Raw genomic sequence first — 16,396 nt, 5'->3', positions numbered from 1 at the left:
ACTTTCAAAAAACTTAAGAAAAGAAAAATGGCTGGGCACAGTGTCTCATGCCTGTAATTCCAGCACCTTGGGAGGCTGAGGCAGGAGGACTGCTTGAGTCTAGGAATTTGAGACCAGCTTGAGCATTGTAGGGAGATCCTGTCTCTACAAAAAAATCAAAATTTAGCCAGGCGTGGCGGTGTGTGCCTGTAGTCCCAGCTACTTAAGAAGCTGAGGTGGGAGGATTGCTTGAGCCTGAGAGGTGAACGCTGCAGCAAGTCACTGTACTCCAGCCTAGTGACAGAGTGAGACTCTGTCTCAAAAAGAAAAAGAAAAACAAAAGAAAAGGAAAGAGAAAGAGGAAAGAAAGGTAGGAGGGGAGAGGAAGAAAGAAAGGGAGGAAGAGAGAAAGTGGGGAAGGGAAGAAGAGAGGAACAGAGGGAGAGGATTAATGATTGTGTGTATAGAAAGGGTAATGAAAAGGGCAGAGATAAGGCCGGATGCAGTGGCTCATTCCTGTAATCTCAGCACTTAGGGAGGCTGAGGCAGGCAGATCAAGCTCAGGAGTTGGAGACCACCTTGGGCAACATGCTGAAACCCTGTCTCTACTAATATACAAAAAAATTCGCTGGGCATGGTGGTGGGCGCCTATAGTCCTAGCTACTCAGGAGGCTTAGACAGGAGAATTGCTGGAGGCTGGGAGGCAAAGGTTGCAGTGAGCCGAGATCATGCCACTGCACTCTAGCTTGAGCTACAGAATGAGAGTGTCTCAAAAAACAAAAAATAAAACAAAAAGGGTAGAGATGAAGCAAATGCAGTAAAATGTTAAAATTGGGGGAATCTGGAAAAGGGGGCTGAGAGTACTTTGTACAGTTTCGGCAACTTTTTCTGTATTAAATAATTTCAAAATAAATCAGTTTTTTTTGTTTGTTTGTTTGATTTATTTATTTATTTACTTATTGGAGATGGAGTCTTGCTCTGTCACCAGGCTGTAGTGTAGTGGCGCAATCTCAGCTCACTGCAATCTCCGCCTTCCGGGGTTCAAGCGATTCCCCTGCCTCAGCCTCCCGAGTAGTTGAGACTACAGGCATGTACCATCACACCCGGCTAATATTTGTATTTTTAGTAGAGATGGGGTTTCACCATGTTGGCCAGGATGGTCTCAATCTCCTGACCTCGTGATCCACCCACCTCAGCCTCCCAAAGTGCTGGGATTACAGACATGAGCCACTGTGCCCGGCCTCAAAATGAATTAGTTTTTAAAAAAGCAATTGCTGTGTGATTAGGAACAAATACTCTAAAAAGGGAAGCTATCAGCAACACTAGAAATTAAAACAAATGTGCTTAAAACAAAAATTAAGATGCCAGTGCTCAGCCTTTAAGATTTCTCACAATGGCCCCAAGCCTATGAAGAAATGTGGAGCTTCAAAATGGAAACTGTAGTGGAATTAGCTTTTACCTCATCTGACACTAACAGCCCAGGTAAACATTTAAGTAAGGGAGAAGGGAAATAAATAGCCTCGGCCAGGCGGTGGCTCACGCCTGTAATCCCAGCACTTTGGGAGGCCAAGGAAGGCGGATCACCCAAGGTCAGGAGTTCCAAGACCAACCTGGCCAACATGGTGAAACCCTGTCTCTACTAAAACACACACACACACACACACAATTAGCCAGGCATGGTTGCAAGTACCTGTATTCCCAGCTACTCAGGAGGTTGAGGCAGAGAACTGCTTAAACCCAGGAGGCAGAGGTTGCAGTAAGCCGAGATCATGCCACTGCATTTCAGCCTGGGTGACAGCACAAGACTCTGCCTCCAAAAATAAAATAAAATAAATAAGCCTCACCACTCTTTTACTCTATTTCCACCCAGCCTGTATTTTGTTCCAAATTACTAATTTTACCCATCACCTTCCTGTCTACTTTCCTTTCTTAACTTCAACTTGGCATGTATTAAATTGGATTCCTAAAAAGACCCTGAAATTTTACAAAACATTTCACCTGGGGTTGAGGATAGGGAGAGCACATAGGAAATGTGAGAAGACAAAAGATTATGATTCATTAAACTAAATGAACTGAAAGCCACCACACCATCCTGGCTGTGAGACATCCTATTAGTAATTTCATTTTAGGAAATCCTCTGGAGAAATCTAAAGGCCTAATAAAACCAAGACAGTCAACCAATGATAAAGCCACCTCTGACCACATTGCCAGGCCACGTTCACTCATAAATCACACTGGCCCTTACCTTGGCTGCCTTAAGTAACATTTCTCTTTCTTCTAAATCCTTTCTCTGCTTCTCCAATTGATCCAGCTTTTCAAGAAATTTGAGCTGTGACCTGGTATCACTACACAGGATGTAATTTTCACTTGCCTGGGAAAAAAAAAGAAAACAGAAAGTCTTGATCGTGGGCCGCACATTCTACATTAGGTACTGCATAAACCCGCTAAAGACAGGAATACCAACATAAATAGGAAGCTAAACTTTCAGAAGGTAATGATTTTGTTTCTATTAAGCAAACATCCCCCCATACCCACTCCACCAGAAAAGAAACTTTAATCATCCTTAAAATTTGAGAGATGATTAACCAGTTATGTTTCAAAGAACTTTGCTAGTAAACATCATTGCAGGGTGCAGGGGGAGGAATTAAGCCAAGCAGATCCTTCCAACAATAGGAAGTAGAAACTAAAGAGTGTTCTATTCACCAGTAACCTAAATCTTTAAGATTATTATCTACCTCAGCAGAAATTAATATAAGTAATTAAATCTTAGTTTTGTGAAAGACAAAAAGCAAGAAACAATCACCTCACTGAAAAATACACCAAAGATGACAGTTATCACCTTGGTTACCATGGTTAGATTGGTTTAACCTTGACAACCGAACATAACTGCTATCAAAATACAACCCAAGTTAAGATGGCAAACATTAAAATCTTGAAATGCTATTTTGAGGATTACTCAGAGGTGTGAATTTGGACAGAAGCTGTGGTCAAAGAAATTTAGTATACAATTTATAAATGAGAGCCATAACAGACATATAAATTATCTTAATTATTCCATAAAATGATAAAATGCAAATTGCTCAATTTATTCTGTGTGTGTAAAACAGTGCTTTCCCACCTAAATATTTTCTAATTTTCTTCACCTATATAGCTGCCTCTTTCTCCTCTATGAGTGTGTATAGGCAGGAGTGGGGGATGGGGTTAGGGGAGGTGATGGGACAGGGAGAACTTTCTAATCAATGTTTAAGACATCTTGCCATCTACTCATCTCAATAATTCAGATATTCAAGAGAAACTGTATAGTAGAAAAATCAAAGGTCTTTAAACAACAGTCAGTGCCTGGCCTGGAAATCATGAGTACCATACCACTCCTATCTTTGTTTTATCCCCCTGCTTATGGCTGATTCAATTAACTGGGACTGAGGGATTTCATATGCCCAAGATTCTTTTTAAATTAAATTTTTATTGTTGGTATTTAACTAGATCAAAAGAGTATTACATAGTTTAAGGAACAAGGATATATTAGTGCTACTTATTTTACTTCATGTTTAATACAAAAAGAATTCTCAACTGTTTTTAAAGTTAAATAACACAAGATAGAATATGGAATACATTATAAGCTAACCATAGAGGTTAAATATAATAACCAGTGGTTTCCTAAATACTTAATCTTTACCATTTTTGTGTTTAGACATTCTGGAAATAGTTTAATGATGGGATTTAATTTAAAAGGGACAGCAAATACTAAATTAAAAAGGGGCACAGACTTTTTAAATTTTAGCCCAATCATATTCCCATGCTAAGATTCCTTCCTCTCTCTCCCCCAACTCATATACAACGACCTCTGACATTCGCATCCTTTTCTCTTCCATATTACAATGAGTGCCTTCCCTATTCATATTAAGTGCCTTCCCTATTCACATTAAGTCTATAAACAAATGAGTGCCTTCCCTATTCATATTAAGTCTATAACCTTATTTAAACAACAGTAACCCCAATCTTATGTTGCTTCCTGTATACCTAGCTGGCCTAACTGAAGACTTCACGCACCAACAGAGTAGGGCTTTACAATGTTAAGGCCACTGCCTATTAAATGGTTTAGCCATGAAAATGTAATGTAATGACCCAGACCAAATGATATCAGCACCATCAAATGAATCCCATCTAAAGCAACCAGTATATACCTTTCAACTGGAAAACTCTGAATGAAGCTTCTCCATGGCCATAGGCATACAGGCGACTATAATATATCTTCAGTGGGAAAACACCTGGTACCCAGATCAAAAGCTCTGTACTACAAGTCACTTTCTACTTATTTACTTAGATCTCAGTTTATGACTAATGATTAATTAAAGAATTATATCAAACCAGGTGAAAGATGATCAAAAGTAAATGGATGTTCCAGAGTGGAAAGAGATGGGGGATTTCACTTTTTTAATAACAGTAACTCACTTTTATAAAATCTATGGGGTAGAATTTCCTACACTGTACAGATAAAAATAAATCCTATCAGGGATGAACTGAACTACAAGGACAGGGATAAAGCTGGGACATAAAGATTATTACAAACAAAGATTAAAAAATAACAGTTATTTCAAACTGAATCCAAATATAACCAAATGATAATTATTTTGACTTAAAAGGGCTGATAATCTTTTGTTATTTTCTATATATGCAAAGGTAGACGGCGGCATCAGCTGTATTAACGAATGAGTGTAGGAAAAGGAAAGCTCAGGAAAATCAGTCAGAATAGGTAGTATACAAGACAGCAAGTTAAGGAGGTGTTAGCTTTAAGCTAACTTAGTGAGGTCTTCTAGGTGGGGAAGATACTATCCATTTTGTCTACTACAACTAAATGTTTGGAAATATGCTACTGATATACAACAAAAGAATTCCAGGTGAAAGCTATACACAATAGAGCTTTGAATGCCATTCAATAAATATTACTTTAAAAAATTCTATTCCATTGTAAATTATACTTATTATGTTTTATATAGAAACTGCCTACTATAAATCAAGATGTACTCATGTGGCCAGGCACGGTGACTCACACTTGTAATCCCAACACTTTGGGAGGTCAAGGCGGGTGGATTGCTTGAGGCCAGGAGTTTGAGACCAGCCTGGCCAACATGGCGAAACCCCATCCCTACTGAAAAAGGTATTCGTGTATCTCTGAAACAGCAGTGTGATTAAGGCAGAAGTAGGGAGAATACAAGTTTGAAAAACTGTAAGATAGTTTAAAAAGTTAAAGTAATAAGTCAAAAATATGTCTATAATTTTCCCACAGCACAAAATTACAGCTAAGCTGATAACAATCCAAACTAGATTGTAGATTTAGGATGTTAATTGTAATCTCTATGGTAATGGCTAAGAAGATATCTAAATACATCCAAAACGAAATGAGAAGGGGATCAAGATGGAACAAAACAAAAACAATCAATTAAACATAAGAAGCAGATGAAGTGAGGAACACAAAACTTATAAGGCATACAGAAAACAAACAGCAAAATAGAAGTTACTTCTTATCAGTAATTACATTTTAAATGTAAATGGATTAAGCTCTTCAAAGAGACTAGCAGAATGAATTTTTAAAAATGATCAAACTATATGCTGTCTACAGTTTAGTTGAAACCATATCAATATGTTGAAAGTGAAAGGATGGAAAAAGATATTCCATGCAAGTAACAAAAGAAAGTAATATCAGACAGTATAGACTTTAAGTACAAAACTGTTAAAAGAGACAAAGAAATTATTATATATTGAGAAAAAGGTCAATTCATCAAGAAGATACATCAAACCAGAGTTCTCAAATATACAAAGCAAACAAACATTGACAGAATTTTGTTTTAAAAACAGTTCCACAGCATGGGCAACAGAGTGAGTCCCAGTTTCAAAAAAAAAAAACAATTAGTTGGGATGGTGGCACATGCCTGTTAGTCTTAGCTACTGGAGAAGCTGAGGTGGGAGGGTGGCCTGCGGTGGGAGGGTGGCTTGAGCCCAGGAGTTCGAGGTTGCAATGACCTATGATTGCACCACTGCACTCCAGCCTGGGTGACAGAGTGAGACCCTGTCTCTAAAACAAAAAGAAAAAAAGAGTTCCACAATAGTTGAAGATTTTAATACCGCACTTTCAATAATGAATAGAACATCCAGATGGATGGTCAATAAGGAAACAGAGGACTTAAGGAAACAGTTGGATAAACCAACTATATCTATCAGACATCTATGAAACGAGCAGAATACACATTCTTCTCAAGTGCACATGAAACATTCTCCAGGATACAATGTATGTTAAGTCATAAAACAAGCCTCAATAAATTTTAAATGAATGATTCATACCAATTATCTTCTCTGACCACAACTGAATGCAGCTAGAAACCAACAACAAAAGGAAAACTGGAAAATTCCCAAATATTTGGACATTAAACAACATACTCTTAAACAGTCACAAAGCATCAATAAATCTCAAAAGAAATGAGAAAATATTTAAAGATAAATGAAAACGACAACACAACATACCAAAATTTATGGAATGCAGTGAAAGCAGTACTCAGAGGGAAATGTATAGCAGTAAATGCCTACATTATAAAAGAAAGATCTCAAATAAAAGACCTAACTTTACATCTTATGAAACTAAAAAAAAAAAAAGGAGCAAACTAAGCCTGAAGCTTAGAAAGAACAAAATAATATAAAAACTAGAGTGGAGATACATGAAATCGAAAATAGATAAACGAAAGAGAAAATTAATAAAACCAAAAGTTGCTTCTTTGAAAAGCTCAACAAAATCAACACATCATTCGCTTTACTAGCAAAGAAGAAAAAGACAGAAGATGCAAATAACAAAAATCAGTAATGTAAGGGAGATCATTACTATTGACCTTACAGAAATAAAAGGTTACAAGAAAGTATTATTAACAGTCCTATGCCAACAAATTAGATAACCTAGGCGAAATGAAAAAATTCCTAGAAACACAAAATTAATATCTTTATTTTTGTGTGTTTCTAGGAATTATAAAATACTGATATTAATGTTTTGTTTTTGTCATAGCTTTTTATCCTGTTGATCACATATTCCTAAGTCAGTCCAGCAAATTTTCACAAAGATTTATGGAAGTGAGGACCTCAGCAATCATATGTAGTTTTTCCAACATTCTAAATGAAGCAGAAAGGAAAAAAAAATAATAATATGATTCCTCTAGGGAACTTACTGGTGGTGTAGTAGCTGACAATTTCCTAGTTTCCCTTAACCTTTGACTAGGATATCACGGCAATGACTATTCTTTCAAATTCAAAATCTCTTAAGGTTACCTACATACCATCTTGTTCAAAATCTAGCTATAAACATTTCTTGAAAAAAGAGAAACAGTTATCTTATTTATTTATTTATTTTCATCTCACGTTACCTTCTCTTTTCATCCCTAATCACCCAATATATTCGCTCTCCTCCAACACTACATGAAGTGCTTTTACCTTGATAACAGCAAGTCATTTGGTTCCTACCACTAGGGATACAAGCTATTCCTGCATTTAGTTTTTTTAATAAAAGTAACCAATAACACTAAGTAGCATCAATATGAGCACTCAATGCAATCATTTAACTTATTAAAAGGAACAGAGGATGAACAAGTGGAAACATCTAATGTAGAACATAAGGACTATAGTTAGTAATATATTGTTTTCAGGATTTCTGCTAAATGAGTAGATTATAGCTGCTTTTGCCACAGGGGAGAAAATGGGTATATTTGAGATAATGAAAATGTTAATTTGTTCAACTAAATAGTAATAATTTTACTATATATGTGTATCTTATAACACGTTGTATACCTTAAATATTAATATATACAATAAAATTTATTTTAAAATAAATAAATCTCTGCAAAACTGAAAGGCAAAAAAAAGAAAAAAAGGCACAGGAATGCTAGGAGAGTGCAGAACACTGAAGAGAGCACAGGTAGCCGATATTCCATTCTAACGCATCTTTCCTTCCCCATCAAAAGCTTAAGAAAGAGAAGCCTCGGGCAGAACAGATACATATTTCAATCTACAGTGACATAGAAGCTTTTAATATCATTCTGAATTCCATTTTAATTGTATTTGTCATGTAAGCATATCTAAATAAGACAAGAATGAGACTTTGATTTTTCTACTAATACGAAATACAAGTCTCAACCATTCCTTTAAAAATGTGTTTAGAATATCAATCCACACCCAAAAGACTACCTATAACACTCGAGAGTTTATACTTCTTTAACGATTTCCTTTACCTTGTAAGTAGTCATTCGATGCTGAGCAATTGCAGTCAGTTTTTCTAGAAGGCCTCGTAGTCGTTCCTGTGTTGCATGGGAGATCAAGTTCACAGCATCAGAGTTAAGTTCTGTAATGTCATGCTTTTTACCTGCGGAAGCAGAGAAAATCCATTACGTGTTTTAGTAGTGGCTGATAATTGAAATAATTAGCACAGCAGGTATTCTGTTCCCCCTGGAAGTCATACCCATTACGAATAAAGGTTTGGAGATTATGATTTTCCTAGTAAAGTCACAACTTCAAAGATCTTAGACATTACATTAATAAAACCTAGCCTGAAGCCTTAGAAAATATAGACATTGTTTCACTTAGCCTCTAGAATCATTCTCCTTGCAAGGTCATTTATAGGACAAAGTTAATAAGAACACAAATCAAGTCTACTGTTCAGGGAGGAAAATGGTAACTGCAGAAATTAGTACCATATTCTGTTAATTTTAGTAATTAAAAAAATAGAAAATTACATTTCGCCCTGTTTGACACTGTTAACAATTTATGACATTTATTTAAATGAATTCAGATTGTGAGTCTCTGTTAATGCCTTGTCTACAGGACATACCTATATTCCTTTTGTCTATTACCAATCATGCTTACTTTGCACTAACTGATGTTCTGATATATCCACTTAGTAGTCAATTTACAAGTTCAAATGGGTTCAAAACCTCATCGTTTCACCTACCTAGCTGAATAACTTCTCTCTCACTAGATTTCCTTTCCATGAATAAACCAAACTTCTTCCTTCTGCTAACTAGCAAGAAAGTTTCAGGAAAACAATTTGGACCACATACTCAGAGTCAGAAGTTCATTTATAAATCAACCTTATCAGTATTTAAATAGTACTTCTCAGCCCAGTGAAACCACTTACATCAACAAAGGCCTAAATCTAAAGATACAGGCAATTAGGTAATCTATTTTAAATGGGCTTTTTAAAAAGCACTGCTGTGATTGTTTTCAACATATACCCATGAATTTTTAAAATATTATAGTTTGATTTTATATTTTAATTTATCTGAAATATACTCATATTCTCTTCAAAGGGTGAGCTACAGAAAAAAATATGCTTGAATTAAAAGTCAACAACTCACATACATTCTTTGATATTATATAATGAAGCAAATAGGAAGACACAAAATTAATCAACTTCTCCTAAACCAGCCTTTCAAAATGTAAGTCATTACCTGTAACAAAGCTGAATTCCTCTCTAATCTCAGATTCAGGCAGGGAAAAAAATTATACAAAGTCAACTCTACTTTAATAAAACCCTCAGCATAGGCCAGGCATGATGGCACACGCCTATAACCCCAGCACTTTGGGAGGGCAAGGCAGGTGGATCACCTGAGGTCAGGAGTTCAAGACCAGCCTGACTAACATGGTGAAACCCCGTCTCTACTAAATACAAAAAAAATAGCTGGACGTGGTGGTGCATGCCTGAAATCCGAGCTACATGGGAGGCTGAGACAGGAGAATCGCTTGTACCTGGGAGGCAGAAGTTGAAGTGAGCCAAGATCACACCATTGCTCTCCAGCCTGGGCAACATGAGCAAAACTGCGTCTCGAAAAAAATAAAAATTAAAATAAAACCCTCAGCATAAACAAATAGTGGGGTCTTCTATAAAAGAAAAAGTACAATCTTATTTTTTATATTATTTTTATTTTTATTTTTTTTATTTTTTGAGATGGAGTCTTGCTCTGTCATCCAGGCTGGAGTGCAGCGGTGCAATCTCCACTCACTGCAACCTCTGCCTCCCAGGTTCAAGCAACTCTCCTTCCTCAGGCTCCCAAGTAGCTGGGATTACTTACAGGCGTGCGCCATCACACCTGGCTGATTTTTTTTTTTTTTTTTTTGTATTTTTAGTAGAGTTGGGGTTTTACCATGTTGGCCAGGCTAGTCTCAAACTCCTGATCTCAAGTGATCTGCCCACCTCAGCTTCCCAAAGTGCTGGGATTACAGGTGTAAGCCACCGCACCCGGCCTATTATTATTATTTTTGAGACAGGGTCTCACTCTGTCAACCAGGCTGGAATGCAGTGGAACAATCACAGCCCACTGCAACTTCGACCTTCCAGGCTCAAGCAATCCTCCCACCTCAGCCTGCTGAGTAGCTAGAAGCACAGGCATGTGCCAACAGGCCTAGCTAATTTCTTTAGGTTTTTGAAGAGATTGGGTCTCACTATGTTGCCCAGGCTGGTCTCTAGCTTCTGGGCTCAAGCAATCCTCCTGCCTCAGCCTCCCAAAGTGCTGGGATTACAGGTACAAGGCACCTTAGTGTTTGAAGAGGAACCTCTGAAAATAATTTCATATGTACTCATAAAACAGAGGTAATTCATCCAACATAAAAATATACATATCTTTTAAATATTAGAAATAAACAAGTACTGAGATTAAACAATTCCAGGGTTTAGGGAACAAGCAAATGTTGTAATGTCTTCATTAAATTGGTAATAAAATACAACTTAAAAATTACAAAGTAAAATACTGTAGAAAAATTCCCATTTTAAAACAAAACACCCTTTTTAACAAAATCAACAAAACTGATTAAGATCTAGTTGGTGCTTGCACACCGGTTATGTGACTTTACTGAATGTCTGTGCAATTTAATTTAAGTAATTAGGAAAAAAAAAAAAAAACTGCCATTTTATCTGTTAACACTATTCAAGTAGAAAAATCCTTTTTCCAAAAACAAAATCTTTGGGTAAATTTGTAATTTCTATTTTTAAGAAATAGCCTTGGTTCTGAACCATTCTACAAGGACAGAATTTTATTATAAATGGAAAACATCCCTAGAAATATGTAACTGCATTCACTCTATGACCTTACTTTAAAAAAAAAAAAGAAAGGCTTAGATAATTCAGAAGAAAGAATTCTTGAAGTTTTCCATATTATTTGACAAGTTTGTACTTCATCACTAAGAACTGAAAACGATTTAAGCCCAGGAGTTCAAGATCAACCTGGGCAACATAGTGAGACCCTGTCTCTACAGAAAAATACAAAAATTAGCCAGATTTAGTAGTGCGCGCCTGTAGTCCCAGCTACTTCAAAAGGTTGAGGCAGGAGGATCACTTGAGCCTGGGAAGTTGGGGCTGCAGTGAGTTGTGATAGCACCACTGCACTCCAGCCTGGGCAACAGAGCAAGACCACATCCCAAAAATAATTTTTTTTTTAAAAAAAAAAGAAGTAAAAATGCAAATAGTTATTCCCTTATTGTGTTAAATTAGAGGTCACCAAACTATGGCTAACAGGCCAAATCTGTTCACTCTTTGTAAGTGAAGTTTTATGGGAATAAAGTTTCATGGACTAAATGTTTGCATCTCCCCAAAAGCCATTCATGTTGAAGCTCTAATGCCAGTGAGATGGTATTTGGAATTGGCGCCTTTGGGAGACAGTTAGGTCATAAAGGTACTGCCTTCACCCTAAGAAGAGATCAGAGAGCTAGCTAGTTTTCCTTCTGCCATGTGAAAACAAGCAAGATGGCTGTCTGAATACCAGAAAGGCGGCCTTCACCAACAATCCAACCGTGCTAGCACCCTGATCTCAAATGGCCAACCTCCAGAACTATGAGAAATAAACATTTGCTGTTTAAGCCATCCAATTTATGGTATTTTGTTACAGCAGTCCAACATGACTAAGACGATAACTGTGTCCATTTGTTTACATATTGTCTATGGCTGCTTTTGTACTATGACAGCCTAATTGAGCAATTGTGACAGAAACCATATCACCTACAAAAGTGGCAAATATTATCGGCCCTTTGAAGGAAAAAGTTGCTTATCCCTGTCCTAAGTGATCAAAAATGCTTTTAATGCCAAAAAATTTTCTGTTTTATAATCAAGGTTTAAACCAAACTGGAAATAAAATTTGGAAGGAGGCTGGGCATAGTGGCTCATGACTGTAACTCCAGCATTTTGGGAGGCCAGCATTTTGGATGACCTGATGTCAGGAGTTCGAGACCAGCCTGGCCAAAATGGTAAAACCCCATCTCAACTAAAAATACAAAAAATTAGCCAGGCATGGTAGTGGGCGCCTGTAATCCCAGCTACTCAGGAGGTTGAGGCAGGAGAATTGCTTGAACCCGGGAGGCGGAGGTTACAGTGAACCAAGATTGCGCCACTGCACTGCAGCCTGGGCGACAAGAATGAAACTCAGTCTCCAAAAAAAAAAAAAAAAAAGTGGGAAGGGAGGGTAACTGATAAAACTAAGTATCTATTTATATTTCACCAAAGCACTAGATAATTATATGGCAATAAGGAGTTAAGCTACCAATAGATTTCCCAGGCCATCACAGGAAGGTTTAGAGACGAGACTTGTTCCCAAATTAAGGAACTGGTTTCTATGTAATACAAAATACACATGCAAAGAAGAAAATGGAAGAAGTGAAGGAATGAAGGAAGACAGGGAGGGAGGGAAACACGAGCAAAGAGAAAACAAACACATTTTACAATCAGCTCTTCTTGGCTTGAAAGCTCTAGTTTTTCATAATAATGTATTCGCAATTTAAATTAGAAATGTAGGCCAGGCATGGTGGCTCACGCCTATAATCCCAGCACTTTGGGAGACGGGTGGATCACCTGAAGTGAGGAGCTCAAGACCAGCCTGGCTAACATGGCAAAACCCTGTCTGTACTAAAAATTCCAAAATTAGCTGGGCATGGTGGTGGGCACCTGTAATCCCAGCTACTCAAGAGGCTGAGGCAGGAGAATCACTTGAACCTGGGAAGCAGAGGTTGCAGTAAGCCAAGATGGCGCCACTGCACTCCAGCCTGGGTGACAAGAATGAGACTCCATCTTGAGGAAAAAAAAAAAAAAGAAGAAAACCCTAGTCATTTATATAGCATACAGTAGTTAAAATATTTATTTACTGAGAACCTGTGAAGTAGACCTAAAAATTGTAATAATAACGAACTTCGTAGTTCTTATACCATAGGTCTATAAAAATCAGAAACCTTCACATTTTTGTATCAAGCCTTCATTATAAAATATAAAGGTCTTACTTAAGTATATTTGAAGTTCATTAGTACTGGCCCCCAAAATTTGACACAGGTGAAGACGCCTCCTGGGTTCAAGTGATTCTCGTGCCTCAGCCTCCTGAGTAGCTGAGACTACAGGGGCACCCCACCACACCGGGCTAATTTTCTGTATTTTTAGTAGAGACAAGGTTTCACCATGTTGGCCAGGCTAGTCTCGAACTCCTGACCTCAGGTGATCCGCCCACCTTGGCCTCCGAAAGTGCTAGGATTACAGGCATGAGACACTGTGTCTGGCCGTGTTTTCTTACATTTTCTTTCATACTGCAGCCATCTAACAACTACTCCCGGACCTAGAGAGGACCCTAAGACTCTAATCTAGTTCTTTCAAAGTAAGAATGGGTTTAAATTTCATGGTTAAGAAAAGGGAAAGGGAGTTACTTTCTTTGGATGTCCCTGTATTTCATAAACACAAACATGTAACATAAGTGTGCATTAGTACACATATATGCCAAAAGTCCAACTGTGGAAGGAATAGGATGGAAAAAAAATAGTATACTATATTATATATTCATGCAAAAATACATTCAACTATTCCTCCATTAAGAAATATGAGTAAAATATTAACCAAACCCAAAACCATGTTATATTAATAATTTTTAAAATAAAGTACTTCTTTCTGTAAAGCCCATGAAATCTTGATTTCTAGAATCTTATTTAAGTCTCAGAGTTCCAGGACAACCAACCCAGATTGTCTCTTTTGATAATATTTTCCCTCAAACAGACATGTCTATCAGGTCAATAATCATAACTCTACACTTACCGATGTCTAAAATTCTCTTCTGTAGAGCTCCAATAAAAAGAAATGGTTCATCTTTACATGACTGAATGAGTGTGCCAACCAATTCAGAGTTTGTTGCTAAGATGCAGGCATTTTCTTCATTAAGGTTGACCCCTGCCATAGAAGTCACATCATTGATGTCATCTTCATCTCTAATAGAAAAAAGAAGTTAGAGGTTTTAGGTTGTGTGTGTGTGTGTGTGTGTGTGTGTGTGTGTGTGTGTGTTTGAGGCGGGGGAGGGGGAAAAAGAGAGGTTTCAGAGAGCAAAAGAATTAGAGGTCTCTCCTTGTAACTAACGGCATTACTTTACTTAATTCATCCAATCAAGAGAAGTGAAGAACGGCTATCTTTCCCTGTAAGCTTTTGAAAGTAATTACAGTGTCTCTAACCACCAATGTATATTTAATAACAGAAGGATGAATCAGAAGTAACTTTGTCTTCTAGGTCCCAACTTTCCCTCTCTCATTCTGGCAAATGAGAAACACCAAGAGGCATTTGGAGTTACACCAAGTCGTCCATAAATCCTCTGCAATGAAAGACAAAGTAATGAAAACAGACATCTTTCTTTTCATCCAAGATGGTTAAAAGTCCATCAGCTGTCCCCAGTGTACTCTACCATTCATTCCACTTATGAAACGATGGAAACAACCTAAATGTCCATCATTATGGAACTTTGTTAAAAATATCAAAATCACAGTGAATATGTACTGATGAGACAATCTCCGAGATTACTATTAAGTGGTTAAAAAAAAAAAGCAAAACATTATGTATGTATTATATATTACCATCTGTGTTGAATACTATATCTGGGGGGCTCTATCTTCTCCTGTACCATCAATAAAGTACACTGGACCCAAGAAAAAAAAATACTATACTTAGAACAATACATAAGAAACTAAAAAAAAGTGGTAACTGGTTGGCTCTAGGCTGGGAACGTGGGTAACAGGGGGATAAAGAAGTGAGGGGAACCCTCACTTTTCCCATTGCATACCTTTTTGTACCTTATGAATTTTGTGTAAAATGTTCACATTACCTAGTCAAATAAATGAGTTTTTAAAATATAAACAAAACGGCGGGGCGTTGTGGCTCACGTCTGTAATCCCACCACTTTGGGAGGCCAAGGAGGGCGGATCACAAGGTCAGGAGATTGAGACCATTCTGGATCACGTGGTGAAACCTCATCTCTACTAAAAATACAAAAAATTAGTTGGGCGTGGCAGGCGCCTGTAGTCCCAGCTACCCGGGAGGCTGAGGCAGGAGAATGGCATGAACTTGGGAGGCGGAGCTTGCAGTGAGCTGAGATCACGCCACTGCACTCCAGCCTGGGCGACAGAGCAAGACTCTGTCTCGGAAAAAAAATATATATATATATATATACACACACACACACACATATATACACACACACACACACACAAAAATTTATTTTAAGATCTAGTTATTTCCTTAGATTACTAAATCTGTAATAAAATAAGTTTGCCTTCGATATTCTTTTTTCACCTCTCTCAAGCACAGCCTCTCTACCAGTGAGTCAGTAAATTCACACAATATCCTGCTTATTCCTTCTTCTATGCTTTAAAGTTGTTTTTCTCATGGGAATTTCCCTGTCTTCTTATTAACTCAAATGTAGCGTAGCATACTGCGGTACTTCTCAAACAACAGTGTTTTTAGGAAACACCTAGAAAGTATATTTAAGATGCAGGTCTCAATGTCAAACACACATCCAAACAGTACACATGATTCTCATTTGGTAGGCCTATGATGGAGACCAGGGATTTGGAGTTTTCTATCAGGCACACTTAGATGATCATGATACAAATGGTCTAAGGACCACACTAGGAAAAATACTGCTTTATAAAAATTAAGAATACTGATTCTAAAGAGGTCAAGGTTTCAGTACCTGTTCTGACCATTAATAATAGGATGGCTGGGTGCAGTGGTTCACACCTGTAATCCCAGCACTTTGGGAGCCCGAGGTGGACGGGTCTCCTGAGGTCAGGGGTTCAGCAACAACCTGGCCAATATGGTGAAACCCCGTCTCTACTAAAAATACAACAATGAGCTGGGCGTGGTTGCATGCCTCTAGTCCCAGCTACTCGGGAGGCTGAGGCAGGAGAATTGCTTGAACCCGGGAGGCAGAGGTTGCAGTGCACTGAGATCATGCCACTGCACTCCAGCCTGGGCTACAGAGTGAGACTTCATCTCAAATAAATAAATAAATAAATAAATAAATAAAAATTATTAATAGGATGACCATGGACAAGTTTCTTACCACCTCTATTCATCGATCCCCTTTTATCTGTAAAATGGGAGTGA

The 16,396-nt window shown here is 37.6% G+C and overlaps 1 protein-coding gene across 2 annotated transcripts in view; it reads right to left on the bottom strand.

Annotated features, from left to right (window-relative positions):
• The window catches only part of TAF4B (TATA-box binding protein associated factor 4b), a 151,078-nt gene that overhangs the window by 69,350 nt on the left and 65,332 nt on the right, over positions 1–16,396 (bottom strand). For both annotated transcript variants that reach the window (XM_031658749.1, XM_003914256.4), the window contains exons 10-12: positions 14,063–14,232; positions 8,244–8,374; positions 2,225–2,350 (exon numbers count right to left, since the gene is read on the bottom strand). In XM_031658749.1, the coding sequence (XP_031514609.1) occupies positions 2,225–2,350; positions 8,244–8,374; positions 14,063–14,232 (427 nt within the window). The remainder of the gene's footprint in view (positions 1–2,224; positions 2,351–8,243; positions 8,375–14,062; positions 14,233–16,396) is intronic.

Source organism: Papio anubis, chromosome 19 (assembly GCF_008728515.1).
Source record: "Papio anubis isolate 15944 chromosome 19, Panubis1.0, whole genome shotgun sequence".
Taxonomy (NCBI): Eukaryota; Metazoa; Chordata; class Mammalia; order Primates; family Cercopithecidae; genus Papio; species Papio anubis.
Note: the sequence above shows the minus strand (reverse complement) of the source record. Positions and strands in the feature narration are given on the sequence as shown.